At 41.8% G+C, this 19,673-nt stretch overlaps 1 protein-coding gene across 5 annotated transcripts in view; it reads left to right on the top strand.

Annotated features, from left to right (window-relative positions):
- THADA (THADA armadillo repeat containing) overlaps positions 1-19,673 on the top strand; it is a 161,150-nt gene that overhangs the window by 61,503 nt on the left and 79,974 nt on the right. For 4 of the 5 annotated variants that reach the window (XM_082217222.1, XM_082217223.1, XM_082217225.1 and 1 more), the window contains exons 27-28: positions 6,473-6,562; positions 8,749-8,880. The exons of the other annotated variant lie outside the window; for it this stretch is intronic. In XM_082217222.1, the coding sequence (XP_082073348.1) occupies positions 6,473-6,562; positions 8,749-8,880 (222 nt within the window). The remainder of the gene's footprint in view (positions 1-6,472; positions 6,563-8,748; positions 8,881-19,673) is intronic. 5 annotated transcript variants of the gene reach the window in all.

Below are 19,673 nucleotides of genomic sequence, written 5' to 3' on the forward strand. Positions count from 1 at the left end.
CAACACAAAAAACAGCGACAATTTGTTGTTGACAAAGGACAGCTGGACATATAAAGGGCCCCATTACCTTCAGTAGCTTAGAGCCTCATCAAACCTAAATCCGGCCCTGGTCTTGCTCCACTCTTTACATTTCTGTCACAGGCTGTGATCTTCTTGTTAGGCTTGTTGGTGCAAGGAACTGTTGCACCTTCTCCCACACCTGAGTCTAAAAAGTCTTGAGCTGCATCCAGAGATTCCTGGTTTAGTCTAGGTGCTCCTTCTCTGAGGAAAGTGAGTTGAGGACAGGAAGAGCATAACATGGCACTTCCCTCTTCTCCTGAACTCTCTCCCCAGCCTCTTCTTTACTTTGTCACACTCAGGTGTGGCCAAAGTGAAATGATTCTGCATGCATATATACATTCCTAGCCGCTACTTGAAATCTTCTTCCTCCCAGTCCACGGCTGCTTAAAGCATTCAAAGTGGGAAGGCTCATATCTGCATAGTTCATCCCATGTTCATAAACACCTTTTGTTCTTGAAAATTTCCTCCTGAGGGGAATTTTCCCAGAGCAACATATTGGTTAAAAGCACTGGTTATGGTATGGGGTTTACTGTTTTCTTCTTCCCACTACGAAAACTACTTCATTCAGTTTTCCACTGTTTACCAGTCACTTAATATTTTCTCTTATTCCATGACTGCTGAATTTCCTTAGGAGGCTTCAGTGGGGAACATTGCCAGAAACCTTTTGAAAACTTGATAACAGTGACTTGACACCCTTAGCCCATTTGATGCATTTTCTGCCTGTTTAACTTTCAACTGATTTTTTTTTTGGGGGGGGGGGATATAATATAAATGTGGCATATTTGGATGGGAACTGTGTGTTGCTTCTATGCATTTTCTTGTCTTTGCCAAATTAAAATCTTAGTAACTGAGGTGTCCAGTGTGGGTGATTTTGCTAATACTAAGTTCTGAAATATTAAACTGTTCAACTTTAACTGGCATCATGCCTGTGCAGGGGAAAAAATTGAAAAGCTGAAAAGAATAGTTGTACAAGAAAGGAAAATATGAAGGAGGACTAACAAAACTTGAGATGGAAACGTTAAAAGTAATCTGTAGGCACTTCTTGTAAACAAGTTTTGGAGTGATGTTTATCTTGTGACCTATCAAAGTCAGTTAACATTAAAGGTTTTCTAGGCTTTAATTCAATGTAGTTCCCGTGCCAAAATCCGCATCTGAATATTATCAGTAACTGTTTGTTCCATCAATTTGTCATCTTCATGTAGTCTCTCTATCTGACAATCTCGGTATACGAAAATTAAATGAGTTATTTGCAAACATTCTGGATTGTTTCAGTCCAGATTGCTTGTTTAGTACATGGAAAGTATTCTTTAAGTAGCGTTTGACGCAGCAGTATATTTTCCTATTTGAAAAGCTAAGAGGACCGGAAATGGGTGGACACTGTAGAGCAGGATTAGCCAACCTGGTGCTGCCTAGATGTTTTGAACTATAGCGGTCATCAGCCCCACCAGCATGGCCAATGGTCAGGGATAAGACGGAAGCTTTAGTTCAAAACATTGGGAGGGCACCCTGTTGGCTAACTCTGCTCTAGGGGATAGAGTGTTAGACTGGGGAGCCCTGGCTTCACATTTGCTTCACTTTGAAGCTCATAACTAGCCTTGGGAGAGTCACTCTGCCTCTTGCAAGGTTGTTGTGAGCGTAGAATGAGATAACCCCTCGTCTGCCATCTTGAATTTTTTGGGGGGAAGTCTAGGATGTAAATACAGTGGACCCTCCGGATACGTACTAAATTCATTCCGGGGGCCCATACGTAACCTGAAAAGTCGATAACTGGAGGTGCCACACCTGCGCACATGTGCGGCGCTGTAGAGCACTTCTGCGCATGCGTGCGGCGCGCAGAGCGTTTCTGTACATGCGCGTGCAATGAAACCTGGAAGTATACACTTGCCGTGTTTGCAACCCAAAAGTTATGTATCTAGAGTGGTACTCTAGGGTCCACTGTATTGCATATAAAACAACATATTTGTGCTTGCCCTGGGAGTGCGAAAGATAGTGCTGAAGACTGCTGTATTTGTCACAACTTGATTTGTATGCGTAGAGATTCTATGTTCATTTAAGTCTGGTAGAGTAGATCTCTTTCTAAGTGGTATGCAATTACTGCAGAATTGATGTTGTATCTTTTCACACAGAGTATTGCTTTAGATTTTAGGGAAGCAGTACAGTGGTACCTCAGGTTAAGTACTTAATTCGTTCTGGAGGTCCGTTCTTAGCCTGAAACTGTTCTTAACCTGAAGCACCACTTTAGCTAATGGGGCCTCCCACTGCCACTGTGCCGTCAGAGCACGATTTCTGTTCTCATCCTGAAGCAAAGTTCTTAACCCGAGGTACTATTTCTGTGTTAGCTGAGTCTGTAACCTGAAGACTCTGTAACCTGAAGCGTCTGTAACCCGAGGTATCACTGTACTAGTAATAGTATAGTCACATTTCTCTTTTGGTTCTTTTTACTTATTGGGTGAACATCTGTCTAGTACTAGAAGTAGCCACCTGTTAGTCAGAAGCCCTCCTGTCTAATCTCAAATGCTTGGCAACTGGCTGTGGTCACTTAGTAGTGAGGTTGAAAGAATTGTGCATTTGCTGGGACATGCCTTCTCCAGTCAGTCTGCAAGCTTAGAGGAAAACAGTCATGGCTGACACAGGATACCAAATTACAAATCCCAATGTCATTATGACTAAACTTCAAGCCTATTCTTGATCCTAGTTGTAAACTTGATCGGCCTAGCAGGAGAATGTTATGTCCCTTTTTGGTGGGCGCCGCCAAGTTGTAAGATTGGTAAATTGGAGTTGGTGGTCCTTCATTTACCTCCCAGAATAATTTCCTAATTAGATTAGGAAATTATGCTAACAGAAAATCTCCTCCTTCAGTGACAGGTACCAGTTCAAAAGCATTATTCTGTTGTTCTCCCAGAGAAATGTTATTCAATGCCTGAAACCTGGAGGCCTCTCTGAATTTAAACCACCTCTTGTTACTATAGCCCTGCACTTAAGAAAATGACTTATTGAACCAAACCCTGTTTAAAATCAGCCGGGAAATTATGGGATGTGAAATAATAATTTGGATAATAATTTGGATAATAATAATAATAATAATAATAATAATAATAATAATAATAATAATTTATTTATACTCCGCCCATTTGGCTGGGTATCCCCAGCCACTCTGGGTGGCTCCCAACCGAATATTAAAAACACAATACAGCACTATATAAATTTATAATATTTTGCACACCTGCCTTAACCAAAACTTCCATGGCTATCATATGTTTGAAAGATGAGGACTTGATTAGAAGAATGTTTGAAATGCACTATATTTAAGATTAATATTTTATCTCCGATCATCTTGTACTTTGCAGGCAGAAGTTGAGAGTGCTGTCTTCAATTTAAAATACTCAGCAACTTATTGAAGACATGATCAAACTTGGCATGTTTGTCAGAGGTCGGCATGACCTAACCTGCCATGTTTGTCACAGGTGTGAGGCTGGGATTGTGCAACACTGTCGAGTCAGTGTTTGGCTGTTGTTGCTCAAATGCTGCAGGTTCGAAGCCTTGATCTTTAATAATGGTTCTCTTGCGCTAGAGCAGCCTTTGCCATGTGTTGGCTGATGGGAGTCGATGTGGTCCAAAACACGAGGAGTGCACCAGGCTGGAAAAGGCTTTGCTGGAAATTCAGACACGTCCTCAGGTTTCCGGTTAGAAACACAAGCTTGCAACAAGGGGTTCTTCTTCACATGCTCCCTCTGGAAGACCGATGGTCCCTCCTATAGTGATTAACTCTTCCAATTTACTATTCATCACTTTATAATATCTCAAATATCAAAGGCAGCAGTAGGAGGGGTGCCAGGGAGTTGCAACCAACATTCACTGATGTCAGGGCCTCAGGAACAGAGGCACAGGGGAGAGAGAAGATGGAGAGCGAAGGGGAAGGATCTGAGGGCAGCGTAGGGGAGTATGGCAGTGACCCGAGAGATTCCATGAGCTTCTCCAGCGAATCAGAAGATTCCCAGAAGGAGGCGCCGATGGTCAGGGCAAGGGGGGCCAGCAGCAGCTGGAGATCAGGGCCAGCTTCCCCACCAGAGCGTAGTAGGGGGGAAGAGCCCCAGGTGTCAGGGCCAGCGTCTCCTCCAGCAGGGAGAGAAGATGAGTCGAGACTGACCACGCCTCTATCGGAGAGTGGGGGAACGGAGGGGAGGTCAAGTCCAGCTAGCCTCCCCGAAGGGGGAAGCAGTGACAGGAGCAGTGTAACGGTCAGGAGGAAGGTTGCCGGCTGGGCGCGCGCGCCAAGTTCAAATGTACAGGCGCGCGAGACAGCAGGCAACCCGGATTGGGAACCAGGTCCTAAAGCCCGCCGGAGGCAGGGGGAAGACTCAGGGGACTCAGCGTCAGAAGAGTCTAGGAAGGGCGAGACCCCAGCTGACAGGCGGAGCCAGAGGAGGAAAGAGCAGAGGAAGAGGTGGAGCAAGGCTAGGGTCTTAAACTGGTGTCTGGGGGGAGGAGACTCAGACGGAGCTTTGGCGGTCTAGAGTTTCAGACGTAGAGCTGCACGCTGCTGATGTGAAAGACAAACTGAACTTCAATAAAGACTTTTGTATATAACCACGAACTGGCGTTGGTCCTTTGTGAGCTGGGACCTCGGACAGCTCTGACAACTGTAAAGCACTACAAAGACCATTTTTGCTAAGACAAAGAGCTAGGAAGACAACTGTTGCTCAGGCAAAGCCTCAGCCCAAACATAAAGCTCTTTCTAGTCCCTGGAAGAGCCTGTTATTCAACTCCTATGGGCAAGGTCAGTTCAGGGCCTTCACTACCCCAGGAAGATGTTCTAATTCTCATTTTGGTGGTGTGCCATCCAGGGCTGCTTTAAATAGAACCTTAAGTTCTTGGTTCTGGCCTTGTCATTCCTTAGGTCATCCCTCCTTATATGTGGGAATAATCAGACCAGATTTCCTGCAATTTTTGTTTGCTAGTAGAGAGATACTGTCTGCTGCTTCCATTTTCTAATTCCAGAAGAGTCTGCATTTTATCTGTTTTATAGAATCATAGAATTGTACAGTTGGAAGGGACCCAAGGATCATCTAGTCCATGGGTAGGCAAACTAAGGCCCGGGGGCCAGATCCGGCCCAATCGCCTTCTAAATCCAGCCAGTGGACGGTCCAGGAATCAGCGGTCCAGGAATCAGCATGTTTTTACATGAGTAGAATGTGTCCTTTTATTTAAAATGCATCTCTGGGTTATTTGTGGGGCATAGGAATTTGTTCATCCCACCCCCCAATATAGCCCGGCCCCCCACAAGGTCTGAGGGACAGTGGACCGGCCTCCTGCTGAAAAAGTTTGCTGGCCCCGGATCAAGTCCAACCCCCTGCAGAATTTCAGCTAAAGCATCCATGACAGATGACCATCCAACTTCTGCCTAAAAACCTCCAAGGAAGGAGAGTCCACCACCTCTCATGGGAGTCTGTAATGTAGGGCTCTGGTTTTCTTAAATGTTATATTGTGGAGATCTTCAGTTATGAATAACAAAATTGGCTTTAACCAGTTCTCCTTGGACATTAAAATAGGTGGAAAATATAGTAAACAAAACTCTAAGCAAGGCCCCTGCCAGTATGCTTGTAGTATTGAACAGGTTAAGGTTCCTACCTTTTTGTGCCCTTGTGGAAGCTTTCTGTGCTTGCTTCATTTAAAATATTTGTTTTGATCTGTTTTGCAATATTTGGCCAGTGCTTTGTGGTTAAGGCATGTTGTCTTAGCTGAGCACTGGAAGAATCTTGGCTGGTATTTGCCATGTGGTGATTTACTCATACGTTAAAACCTTACTTATTTTCATTAATAAATATTAAAGGAACTGTAGGTATAAGACTTTTTTTAGATTAGTTCCTTGACCTGAAATATGGAAGCTTATTTATTTTATTTAAATATTTATAAACAGCACTCTCATATAAAATATAATAAGGTGTCATACAATAAAAACATCAATGTGCTTAGGATAGGCATTCAGTGTTTATTTGAAAAACCATTTTAAGTGGAAAACGTGTTTTTTTCTGATGGTTTTGCTATCGCCTTTCCCTCCTTAACCCTTGGATTTACCTTATCAGAATAATGGCTACTATGACATTAAAAATAAATAAATCAGTGGGATATGATATCTGTTTGCATTTTTGAAAAAGGGACATGCTTATGAAGCTATAAGTATAACTTATATTGTTTAAAAGCTGCTTTTAGGAAGTCTGGTTTGGTGACCTGCCTATTTTGCATTGGCTGATTAAAAAAAAAAAAAGATGTTTGCCCATCTTGTGGTACATAAATGGCACAGAAAACAAAATTATTTGGGTTGTACATAATTACATATAAGTCTTGTGTTTACATAATAGTCTTGAAACTTCCATGCAACTGTGTGTTGGAAAATCTTTTTCTTCTTCTACAGAATGACAGGGAGGGAGTTCTTCACTCGCTTTCCAAACCTTTATCCGTTCTTGCTCAGCCAGTTGGAAGCTGTAGCTAGCACAGTGGACAGGTAAGAAGAATCCATTGTTATCATTGTCAATTGTCTATTGAATCCATTGTCAAATGTTTAGGCTTTCAGTGTTGGAGCAAAAAACAGATTTGGAGAAGTGCTGTCTATGTGTTTTTAAGTAGGCTGTTGTTGCTATTAGTTTATTTATAGCCCAGCTTTCATCAGGGACCCCAGGGCAGGTCACAACATTATAATTAATACAATACACAGCTGAAATAGTCAAAGTTAAAAACATTCTGTTCTAGCTGTCCATATACTGATGGAAAATAATAATAAAAATTGCACTCTCAATTCAAAGTCTCTTCGGAATTACCCATCAGCATTTATTTATTTTTTGTAGTTTTTGTTTTTGTTTTACTGCAGCCAAACCAAACTGGTTACACATTAATCTGAGTGATATTTATGTACATACAAGCCGCTCCATTTCATACAAATTATTTTGCAGTCCAGCTTTGTATTCATTAATTTTTTTTCTCCTCCAGGTAATTTGAGAAATTTTTTTTTATGCTTATGGTTTGGGTTTATACGCAGCAAAAGAGGAAAAGGTGTGTTGTGGGGAAGCATACAGAAGTAAAGCATTATGGTCTGCATTGGTTGTCTAAAAAATAGGGAGCATTAAGCATTAGCTGTTTCTGATAACTTAAGTGAACAAAATTAAATGGTTAAAGAGTTGTAGTGAACTAATAACACTTGCATGAAAGAGAAATGTCTGCAGTGTTTTCAATCATTTAAAAGAGTTGCCTCTACCTAGCGGAGCAATTGAAACCACCAGTAAGCCATGCTGAAGGGAGTTTGGGTGATGTGGAGAGTCCGCTTCCCCAAGCCCTTCCAAGATCCATTGGCATCTGGCATCAGGGGATCTCCACTGGCAACAGGGAGGACATGCCAGTCAGGATTGGCCCAATATGCCCGTCCAAATGGCAGGCAGGTGGAAGCTACTGCAGTTGATAACGCTGCGGTGTTTCAGGGATTGGTCTGGACAGGGCCAGATTTAGGTTTGATGAGGCCCTAAACTGCTGAAGGTAATGGGGCCCTCTATATGCCCAGCTGTCCTTTGTTAACAACAAATCGTCACTGTTTTTTGTGTTGAATATATGCTATATCAGGGGTCAGCAAACTTTTTCAGCAGGGGGCTGGTCCACTGTCCCTCAGACCTTGTGGGGGGGCCCCAGACTATTTTTTTTTGGGGGGGGATGAATGAATTCCTATGCCCCACAAATAACCCAGAGATGCATTTTAAATAAAAGCACACATTCTACACATGTAAAAACATGCTGATTCCTGGACCGTCCGCTAGCCGGATTTAGAAGGTGATTGGGCCGGATCGGGCCCCTGGGCCTTAGTTTGCCTATCCATGTGCTATATGGTAATTTATGGACCTAATAGGTCCATATTCAGCACAAAACACTGTTGCTGTATGTAGGTTTTATTTTATTTGTTTTCAATCTTGTACATTTTTGGAAATGTATACCCAGTGTTTTTCCCCCTTTAAATTTATTTGGGGGCCCCAAGAGAGTGGGGTCCTAAGCTATAGCTTGTTCAGCTTATACGTAAATCCGGCACTGGGTCTGGACCAGCCCCTACCATATCTCCTGGCTGGCTCAAGTAGCAGGCCTGTGGATGTTGCAGTAGCTCTGCCATTTCAATAAGCTCTGCCGTTGCCTGCTAGGATTTGAAACTGCCTCCTAAGTCATACTCCCAGTTAGACCCATTAAAATCAATGGGCATTACTAACTTATGTTTGTTAGACTCAAGTGTTTCTGTTTGGAAGATGACTTAGCTGGCCATAACCCAGAGTGCTTCAACATCCTATAGCAGGGGTCAGCACCCTAAGGCCCATGGGCCGCAAGCAGACTATGGGGGTCATTTAACTGGCCCATGGACCCCCGCTCCCCATTCGGGGACCCCCGCAGCCCGCTCAGTCGGCTCCCGTGCGCCGCGCTAAACCAGAGTGGATTGGGCACCACCACCTTCCACGATGTTGGGCGGCTTCCCAATGGCTACCGGAAGCTCCTGCACTCTGGCGCACTGCAGTATCTGTCGGACCGTGAACCGGCCCAAGCCACAAAAACTTTGCCGACCCCTAATCTATAGCAACGTCTAGTATATTGTCAAATAGTTGTAGACTTAGGCAAATATTTTCATGAATGTGTTTAATGCTCTTAACTTTTTTTTTTCCAATGTAGTGGGACGGGTGAGTTTAAGCTGCACCCGAGCTTATTCCTTTTGCTTTTGATTTTGGGGAAGCTGTATCCATCACCGATGGATGGCACGTATTCTGCCCTTAATATGGCACCCTTCGCTCCCTTTATTTTGAGGTAAGTTGTACATTTCACTTCACAAATAACTTCAAGGTACCTGGTAATGCTATTTCAATTGTTAATTCAAAAAAGTGTCTTCCTTAGTTCACCTACCACATTTGTTATTCCACATGGGATCTAGTACAGTGTTGTTGTTTTAACATATAATTTTTATTAATTAATTTTTTAACACAATATTTCCAACATTACAATAGCAAATAAAAACACTCTTTGCTGTGCCAAGCTCGTGACTTCCCTCCATCCCTTCAACTGGTTTTTTGTTTTCAAGTCTTTATATCACACTTTAAAACCTCCACTTCTGACCTTTATATCCTTATAGTCAACTCTGTCTCTTTGGTCTAGAAAGTTATAAAATGTCTTAAATTTCGTTGCAGGATTTATTTCAATCCCGCTAGTGTCTTCACATTTTTACGTGATCTAGTAATTAGTGTTCTATTTGTATGAGAAAATTAGAGATAACTTGTGTAGAACACCTTACATATTAAATATTGGAGGAAAGAGATATGTGGATTTTTCTTTTTCCCTGTGTCTTTCTGAGGCTGCAGCCATTTTCTTCTGTGGAAAGGGAAGTGATTGGGGTCTGTCTGGGAACACCTGAAGCTGCAGCACTGCTAAAGAAAAGCAGGTGTGAACCCAATTGATCTTGTGGATGTAAGACTGCTGCCACTCATATGTATGAGCAGAACATAAATGTATTTTTTTTTAAGGGAGAGAAAGAGAGAATGGTTTGGTGTGCACAATAGCAAATACACCTGTGGCCCATTTACATCTGGTGAAAGTTGTGTATTTCTGCATTGAACCAAAACGTTTGGTTTAATTGCCTTAAAAACAAAATTAAAACAATTATGTTCTGTTGTGTGGATTCTGTACAAGCTTCTTGATCACGTGCAAAGGCAAGGGAGCCCTTCCCTTGTATGCTGGCCAGCAATTACTTGCTTCTGGTTATAGTTAAATTGTAAAGCTATGGTAGACCTGTACAAACAGAACCAAGTATTTATTGATCAATGGGTGTTGAGACTGATATATATATATATATTCAGGCACTGAGAATATGTTCAGCCTTGCACCTCAAACAATACAGCATTGGCTTGTAAAAAATCTAATTAAGCTGAATTGAAAGTATTCAAAGCCTAAGTGGAATTTTCCATTTAGTGGGAGTTGAGTTACACTTGGCTTGGCTGTGCTGAAGTAATTTACACAACGTGAGTCAGATTAAACGTTTACAAGAACAAATCTCAATCTTCTGTGCGGTCAGAATACTCCAAAGTTAAATTAGAAGACTTTTTATCAGTCATTCACCGTGTTATTAAAAGCACATTTTATCCTGGTAGTTTAATTGTAAAATACATTGTAGATTAATCCTTATAACCTTTAAAAATCTTTGAATGGAGGGTTAGGGTGTCCTTTGCTAGTAATTTTTAGCGAAATAGGCATGCTTTGGATGAAAAGAAATAACTGAGAGAACTATATTAACTGTGAAAGTAAGACTATGAGCAATCCATTGGAGGGATTCCATTTTGTTGCTGTTTCCTGATCATCAGAAATGGCTTTCTGTGGAAATTCTGCCTGCCAATTTTGGCAAGTTCTGATTGATTGTGAATTCATACAGAGTAATCTGTTCTATGCTTTAAGCAAAGCCCTAGGATATTCTCACATCATGAAAATATATTTCCATCTTGGTCACAGGGTAGATGGTGGGACTCGGCTTTACTTAGGGCTGCCAGCTTTAATCAGTAGTTCTTAAAATAAACAAAAGTTGCGGCTGATTAAAATGGGACCCAACTGATTAATCAGTGCAACTGAGAGCTCAGGATCCACTCGCTGTATTTTTTAGTCTGTTTTTGTTCTCTTGTAATTACTGTAATGGGGAAAGAAATAGAAAATGTTGAGGATAGCCTTTGTTATCTCAAAAAAGCATTATTCTGAAAAACATATTATCTCTGGAGGCTTTGGTTTAAGGTCACTCCCCTTTCCTCATCTTCTGTGTGCATTGAGAGGAGCCTTCCACCTTCCACCATGGCTTTAGATCCTGTTTCGTTTGAATAAACCACAGTTAATTCAAGCCATAGTTTAGTGATAGGAACAAGCTGCCTAAGTACTCTCCCCTCCCTTATTCTCCCGTGAAGCCACAAGGAGGAGATTGAAAGGATCTGCTTCCCAGCTTTGACGAACCACGGTTTGTGATTATGCACAACAGGACAAAACTGTGGTTAGTTTAAGCTGTGGTTTACTGAAACAGGCCAAGGTTGAATTGTGGTCTCTGATCTTGTTCTTGGCTTGTTTCTATAAACCATAGTTTAAAACAAATGGCATTTCCCAATTTGGACATTGTTACAAGCTAACTTAAACTGGTAAGGGGTGTGTGTGATTCCAATCTTCTCATGGCCGTGCCGGAGGAGAGAAGATAGGAAGCACTCAAGTAGGATCTGTTTCTCTAAGGCTAAATCATGGTTTAATGTTTTGTCCAAACTGGGCCTCAGAAGAAACAACAGTTTCCATGAATAGAGTATACTATACTTTGGGTGTTGTTGTTGTTTTTCCTAAAATGAAAGCATTTGATCTCAGCCTCTGGTGCCGGAAGGGAGTGGAATCTTGGAATGTAAATCAAGAAGGGAAAAGAGGGTGGGAAGGCCAGTAATAATAATAATAATTTATTATTTCTACCCCACCCATCTGGCTGGGTTTCCCCAGCCATTCTGGACGGCTTCCAACAAAAGATTAATAATACATTAAAAATTAAAAATACACACATATAAATCAAGATTGCAAAAGGATGGAGCTCATCCATTTGTAGAAGGGATACCCTGGATATAACACAGTAATACCAATTCTGATTGTTGTTTTCCTGCTACTCAACCCTAGAGAAAATACCAGGAACATGCAGAGTACTTGATAATAGTTCATACGAGTGAATTGATTTAAAACATGGCACGATTACAGAATGAATACCGGAATGTTTTGAGTAGGATTTGGATGCAATGGAACCGAAACACAGCAAATACCTCTTAAGTAGGGTTTTTCCTTCTTTCAGATGTCAGTAGGAATTCGAGTTCAGAACATAAATAACTTTTGATTGAAAAAGGCATTGATAAGACTGCACCGTAATCATTCTCTCTGTGTTTAATTGGGAAACTTGGCAGATTAGTAGGAAGCACTAAGATTTTTGCCAAAACTTTTCAAGCAAAGCTAAGAGAATTCTGCTCTGTGGTGGACAGGGCCTAATACTTTTGCTGCTACTTACTGGGCAGGACATTCTAACAAGGCAGGGATCATTTAGCTGTGATTCCTGCACTGCAAAGTGTTTGACTTAGATGATCCTTTGGGTTCCTTCCAACTCTACAATTCTGTGATTCTGTAAGCAGTGAGTGCAATGCCCAAGTGTTGCCTCTGTAGCAATAGATTGTAAATATTTATGATGTTCTTTGTCCCACCCCCAACGCCACCCCTTTTTACCGGGCCAAATTTAGCATGTGCAGTTTTGGGTTTGAAGTCAAATATGCCACTTTTTATTAAGTACAATATAAAGATAAAATTGTAAAAACCAGAACCCTGCTAATTATTTTCAGGCTTTTGAGGCTGTAAAAGATGTAAGAAAGACAATGGAATGATTTCTATAAATATTTTGTAGCTTAGTAAATTAGAAGGAATTCCTTCCTTCCTTCTTTAAAAAGCTCTAGCTGTTAAGAGTGTTGAGAGTCTCATATCAAAATAGGCTTTGAGGTGTGACTGGGCCAATATTTAATGAACAGTTTTAAATAACATGACGTTATGCCTGAAACATTTTTTTTTAATCTGGAAATTAATAACTCTTGTCAATATTGGTGGAAATACAAATCCGAATAGTAATGTCTGTGGGTTTGGGTGTTGCAAGTCACCTGCTTATTTGCTCGGTAAAGCAATCCATATCTTACCTTGAGAGATGTTCAAACAGCATTGCCCTTGAGCTGCCTAAAAATAGAATCACCTTTTAAATGTTTGTTTTTGATAGGTAGAAGACACAATGCATTTCTAATGTGCTTGGTATTATGTATGCAGAAGACTTGTTTCCGATATTACGCATGCCTGTATTTAATGTGCCTCCTTGTCATTAACTGATTTCCCCCCCTCCCCATAGCTCTTTTGATTTGCTTCAGCTAAAAAACTAGCTAATTGATTTCGCTCTGTGATGCCCTTTCTGTGCACTTCCTCCTCTCTGCTTTCATCTGTAGTGCTTATGGGAAAATGCACTTGCAGCACCAGCTAAGCACATTATAGTTACAAAATCAGTTACTGGTTTTGCATTACCAGTTGCACCTGCGGTACTTAGAGATGGAGGTGGGTTCATTTCATACTGCGGAACTGCTCTAGCAGGTGCTCTTGCCTATGTAACTGTAAGAGGTTCTGACTTCTGGGAAAGGCTCCATGCACCTTCTAGGCTAAGGTGATAGTCTGTGTTGGAAACGACAATAAAGGAAGTACTGGCACTTTTTTTGGAGGGGGGGACAAATTTCAGCAGTATCTCTCTTTCCTAATATTGGATTATGGAAGCTAATATTCCAAAATAGTGAGACCACAGTACTAATGATTTGCAGGCAGATCCTATATGTTCTTATTCAGAAGCAAGTCCCAGTGAGTTTAATGGGACTTATTCCCCAAGAAGTGGGTACAGGATTGCAGCTCTGAAATGCTTTAGAATGGTTAATTTTATAATTGTGCCTTCGCTCCTAAATGCTATATTTATTACGATGCTGCATACTTTTTTAAAAAAATAAATCTTAATTATTCACCCACAATTATCCCCACTTTGTTGTTGTTGCAAGGATGAATACATAAATTCAAGGCTATGAACTTGCAACACTCCATTAATGAAGAATGCACTTTTAATGAGTTCTGAGTTAAACCTAGCGTTTTAAATTTAACCTTGGGCATCATGACATGTGCTAGATGGCAAGCTGTTTTTCAAATCTGGGTGAATTTCAATGCAATCTTTCTGGAACAGTGGGTGGGAAGAGAAAGAAAGTCCATTTCCTGTCACTGAGAGGTAATAATGCTAGGTTTGTTTTTTATCTTGTATATTTATGTTATGAACTGCCCTGAGATCTGTGGATCAAGGGCAGTATACAAATTTAATCTAAATAAATAAAATAAAAATAAATAATACACTCAGAGGTTACAGATTACTGCCTCTGTATAGAGTTAAAAGGTTTATGGTGTACTTTTAATGTGTGCTGGAGGACTGAGCTATTCAACTTTGTTCTGGGTATTACATCATTCTAAGCTAAACCATGTCTTTCATGACTGTGTGCGCTCCAGGAAAAATTTTGCTTCTTTGCTCCTTCTCATGGGATGTTGCATCATCCCAACCTTGGCTTGTGGTTTAGCTCTCTCTCAGCAGTTGTCAACCTGTGGGTCCCCAGATGTTGTTGGACTACAACTCCCATCATCGCTGAGCTCTGGCCTTGCTAGCTAGGGGTAATGGGAGTTGTAGTTCAACAACATTTGGGGACCCACAGCTTGAGAAAGGCTGCTCCAGGCAAAACACAAGCTTTAACCAACATTTGTCCTATAGTTTATCAAATCAAAACTTTATTGCGGTCCAAAGACCCATAAAACAATTTCAAAACTAGATACACTTAAAACGACCAGACAGACAGATGGAAGAAACCAAGGCAGTCATTTTGTTTTATCTAGGGCAAAATGATCTTTGTTTCTTATAACCTCCGGGGGGAAAAGGTTCCCATGGCCAGTGTAATATCATTTGACCTGTCTTCCAAAAGATATTTAATATGGGAGGCTTCGGATTTTCCCGGCAAATTTTCCAGTAAGGGTTTGGTGAGTTGATCCCTTGCTTGCTCATATTGTCCACAATGCAGTAGGATATGCTTCATACAAACGATGTCCTGGGAACATAAACAAAGCCTATTGATGCCTCTCAGTCTGCCATTTAGAATTTCTGAGGGAAATACATTTAGTCTGGCTTTGGTAAATAAACGCTGATAGGTAGGTACAGACAAATTCCTAAGGTATGAGGTATGATTTAGGGTTGACGGCGCCGAGGGAGGAAGCGTCGTCTTAAGTTTCACATCTTTCAGTTCGTTTTATCGTTTTATACTATAGTTTAAAGCTTGTGGTTTGTCTGGGGGGAGCCAAACTATGGCTTAGCTCAGCACAGCAATAGAACAACCATAGAGGAGCAAAGCCCCTACAACCTCTTTTTGGGGAGCTCACACGCTTGCACGTATGCTAAGCCATAGTTTTTATTGTGTATAGCCATACTAAGTGTGGCTATACACAATAAATACATTGACTGATTGATTGATAGTGCAAAATGCAAACCAAGCCATTAGGTCTTCACACTAGTATAAGAGGAAGCATAAATGGAAGTGAAGGGAAAGGAATGTGTTTAGAAAAGCCACCAACAATTGGGTCTGGACTCAACCAGAAATTGGACCACCCTGTTCAAGCGGTGGTTGGGGGTGGCATTTTCAGCTCCTTCCCCCTGTTTTGCCCAATTCCCCAGTGTCTATGGAGTTAAGCATTGGTAAGTGTGGTGCATGATTGCAACCGAAGTAAGAAATAGGCAAGGGATCTCCGGAAGAAAAAGTGTTTTCTCTGTAACCATTGTTTTTTAACCAGTTAATCAGTTTTACACGCTGTTTCTCACCCATCTCCATTTGGTGACACCAAGATAAAATATTGCTATGACTAGCAAGCAGTCTTTCTGGTTTCGTGTTATTTTCTAAATGGCTTCAAGTTGGCAGAATCATTCTTTATTTGGAGGAATATTTGCTAAATGGTTAGAAACGAAGAATTCGTAATGAACCCCATGTGGCTTCAACAAATTGCTACGCAAAGCTAGCTGAAGTCATTGTGGGTTGGAAAAACTGCATCTGTAAAATACAATAAACATCTAGTTGAAATAGAAAGTCCCAGCAGGCTTGATGATGGCTCTGAAATATGATGGGAAAATATTTCTCTAGGGTGTAAAAATCTATATACACACACATGCGAGGGGGGTGGGGAGTGCAGCTTTTCATCTCGCTGAGATAACTTTTCTTAGAAATGTTATACACAAGTGGGCTTAGGAGTGGCTCCGTTTCAGCTCGCTTGTTAAATGACCACTTCAAATAACAGCCAAATTCCTATCAGTCTCAGAAGCGAAACCTACAGTTGTTGAAAAGCTGATCTGGAGTGAAAAGGAAAATGGGGCTTTTCATTATGATAAACTTTGCAAATAGACTTTTTCTTTTCTTTTTTTTGAGACTAGGGACACTGCCTTACACTTAAGACAGTGTTTTTCTGGGCAGGAGAGACACCGCATTTTGTTAATGAGGGGAGCGGGCGTCTAAAATTGCTTTATGGTCAGAACTGAACTTCGTATCAGTATTATAAATCCACTGTGTTCTGGATGTTTTGAATGTCTGTATGGATATGGAGCGTGTGTGAGAAATCAATCAATCAATCAATCATACTCAGGCCTGACTGGAGGGTGGGGCCTCAGACTGAAAGAGGGCATAAAGTTTAGAGATTTATTTTATACAGTGGTACCTCGGGTTAAGTACTTAATTCGTTCTGGAGGTCCGTTCTTAACCTGAAACTGTTCTTAACCTGAAGCACCACTTTAGCTGATGGGGCCTCCTGCTGCCGCCAGAGCACAATTTCTGTTCTCATCCTGAAGCAAAGTTCTTAACCTGAGGTACTAGTTCTGGGTTAGTAGAGACTGTAACCTGAAGCGTATGTAACCCGAGGTACCACTGTACTTACTGGACCAAAGACTGCCACGTTCTGTCACTAACAGCTATTTTAAGCAAATAAAAGATGTGAAGAACTTTTGTCTGTTAACTGGTAGAGATTTTGTCATATTAAGAAGTTTGAAATGCTCACAAATGTATTAATTAAAATATAGTATTTCTGATTCATGGACGCGGGTGGCGCTGTGGGCTAAAGCCTCAGCGCCTAGGGCTTGCCGATCGAAAGGTCGGCGGTTCGAATCCCCGCGGCGGGATGCGCTCCCGCTGCTCGGTCCCAGCGCCTGCCCACCTAGCAGTTCGAAAGCACCCCCGGGGGCAAGTAGATAAATAGGTACCGCTTACCAGCGGGAAGGTAAACGGCGTTCCGTGTGCGGCTCTGGCTCGCCAGAGCAGCGTTGTCACGCTGGCCACGTGACCCGGAAGTGTCTCCGGACAGCGCTGGCCCCCGGCCAATAGATGTGAGATGGGCGCACAAACCCCAGAGTCTGTCAAGACTGGCCCGTTCGGGCAAGGGTACCTTTACCTTTACCTTTATTTCTGATTCTGCAAGATTAGACTGTGATGAATGTGTCCTCTCAGATCATCTGATTATCTAAACAAAACTGTTATGCCATGGCCCCTCACAGCAGCCATGTTGTGTTTTAGAATCATAGAATCATAGAGTTGGAAGAGACCACAAGGGCCATCGAGTCCAACCCCCTGCCAAGCAGGAAACACCATCAGAGCACTCCTGACATATGGTTGTCAAGCCTCTGCTTAAAGACCTCCAAAGTAGGAGACTCCACCACACTCCTGGGCAGCAAATTCCACTGTCGAACAGCTCTTACTGTCAGGAAGTTCTTCCTAATGTTTAGGTGGAATCTTCTTTCTTGTAGTTTGGATCCATTGCTCCGTGTCCGCTTCTCCGGAGCAGCAGAAAACAACCTTTCTCCCTCCTCCATGTGACATCCTTTTATATATTTGAACATGGCTATCATATCACCCCTTAACCTCCTCTTCTCCAGGCTAAACATGCCCAGCTCCCTTAGCCGTTCCCTTAGCTGTGACCTTCCCCATGGTAGCCATGTTGTGACTAGTGCCCACTGCTCTCTCTCAAAATTCAAAAGGTGTCCACCAGTTCAAATTAGGCTAGCAATATTTGAGCTGAGTCATTCTTGACACACTGAAATTAATGGACATGGCAAACTTGATTGTGTGCAGAGGAGGGTGACCAAGAGGATCAGTGGTCTGGAAACCAGGCCTTATGAGGAATGGTTGAGGGAATTGGGTATGTTTAGCCTGGAAAAAGGAGCCTGAGAGGAGATACAATAGCCATCTTCAATATCTAAAGGGCTGCCACATGGAAGCAAGCTTGTTTTCTCCTGCTTCGGAGGCTAGGACCCAAATTACTGGTTTCAAGTTACAAGAAAGGAGATTCCAACTAAAAGTCAGGAAGAACTTTTTGGTAGTAATGGCTTTTTGACCATGGAGCAGACTCCCTGGGGAGGTTGTAGCAATTCCAGTCAAAAGGATCATTGACAGAGTTGCTGTCCTCCATGGTAGAGAATATTTTGCCTAGATCAGAAGTCTGATAAGGAAGATTTGTATGTCCACACAGCCTTCATGGTTTCTTTTTGTATTTTAAACATATGTTACCTACTTTCCCAATGATTGGTCTTTTACTTGTGCTATTAGTTAGTGCTTTAAGTGAATGTTTTGAAGGGCGTGCAAATTATTATGGGGCTTTCTTATAGAAGTTGCTGATTGTTATGCACGGCATGCTGCCAACTCAATTGCTGCTTTGCACAAGACCGAATATTTGCAAAGGGTAGCTGAGGCAGCAGAAATGCCCTGGAAATAATTTCGCAAGTTGTGGATCTAAATTTATTGAGTTTTGTTCTTTGGTCACGTGCTGCTGAAAGCAAATGTTTTATTTAGTAGTTCGTGTTGGAAGATAAATAGCACAAAATGTCACTGAGAACATTTAATTTCTGCTACATCTGTAGATGAAAGTATTAAGTCATAACTTCTGGGCATCAAGTAAATGCAACAAGGCCACCTTTAGCTATTGGGGGGAGAGGTGTCGTATTTTAGCTGGCCTTTCCAAGACGAGTGTCTTATAACACTCAATCCCAGGCAAGAAGCCCTCCCCATTCCCTAGCTACTAATTATTGATTCCTGATCCTTTATCCTGTGTTTCTGCTGGTCTTTTATTTATTTATTTTTAATTAATTAATTAATTAATTACATTTATAGATCACTTTTGTTTTGTTTGTGTGTGTATCTGCTGCTTAACTGCAAAGTGTTTAAGCAATGTACAAGAAATACAAAAAAGGATAAAGGTTGGTTTAAAATATTCTTACAGAGAATAGAGGAGCATGAGTACACTGATGTATTGGGGATTGGACTGAGTCTGGTTTTGCTCAGGGGCTGTTGATGTGCCCCAGCAGCTACTTGGCCTTGCTAGGTTCTGGCGCTTGACATGTAAAATCAGTGAGAATTTTGATCTCCCCCTCTGCCACTTTCAGAAACAGACCCCTTATGCCACATTTACACATTCAAATTCAAAAGCTGTTCACAGTACAGTGGTGCCTTGCAAGACGAAAAGAATCCATTCTGTGATTCTCTTCGTCTAGCGGTTTTTTCGTCTTGCGAAGCAAGCCCATTGAAGGATTAGCGGATTAGTGCTATTAGCGCTTTTAGCAGCTTTTAGTGGCTTATCTGCTGATCGGATCAGCTGATAAGCGGCTTAGCGGCTTAGAAAAAGGGGGGGGGGGAGGAAAAAAACCCAGCAGGAACTCGCAAGACATTGTCGTCTTGCGAAGCAAACCCATAGGAAATTCGTTTTGCGAAGCACCTCCAAAACGGAAAACTCTTTCGTCTAGCGAGTTTTCCGTCTTGCGAGGCATTCGTCTTGCAGGGCACCACTGTATGGTGTGGCACAGTGTCTTCTAAGGAGCCCTTGCAGTGTGAAACTAGTTGCATAGTTCTTGGGATTGTTGATTACAACATCAGCCTCCCCATGGAATCGTATTACTTGGATATGAATTCACAATAGTATGAGCTACTTAGAACCTGCTT

This window comes from Podarcis vaucheri (genome assembly GCF_965113315.1).
Source record: "Podarcis vaucheri genome assembly, chromosome: 3".
In the NCBI taxonomy this organism is placed as follows: domain Eukaryota; kingdom Metazoa; phylum Chordata; class Lepidosauria; order Squamata; family Lacertidae; genus Podarcis; species Podarcis vaucheri.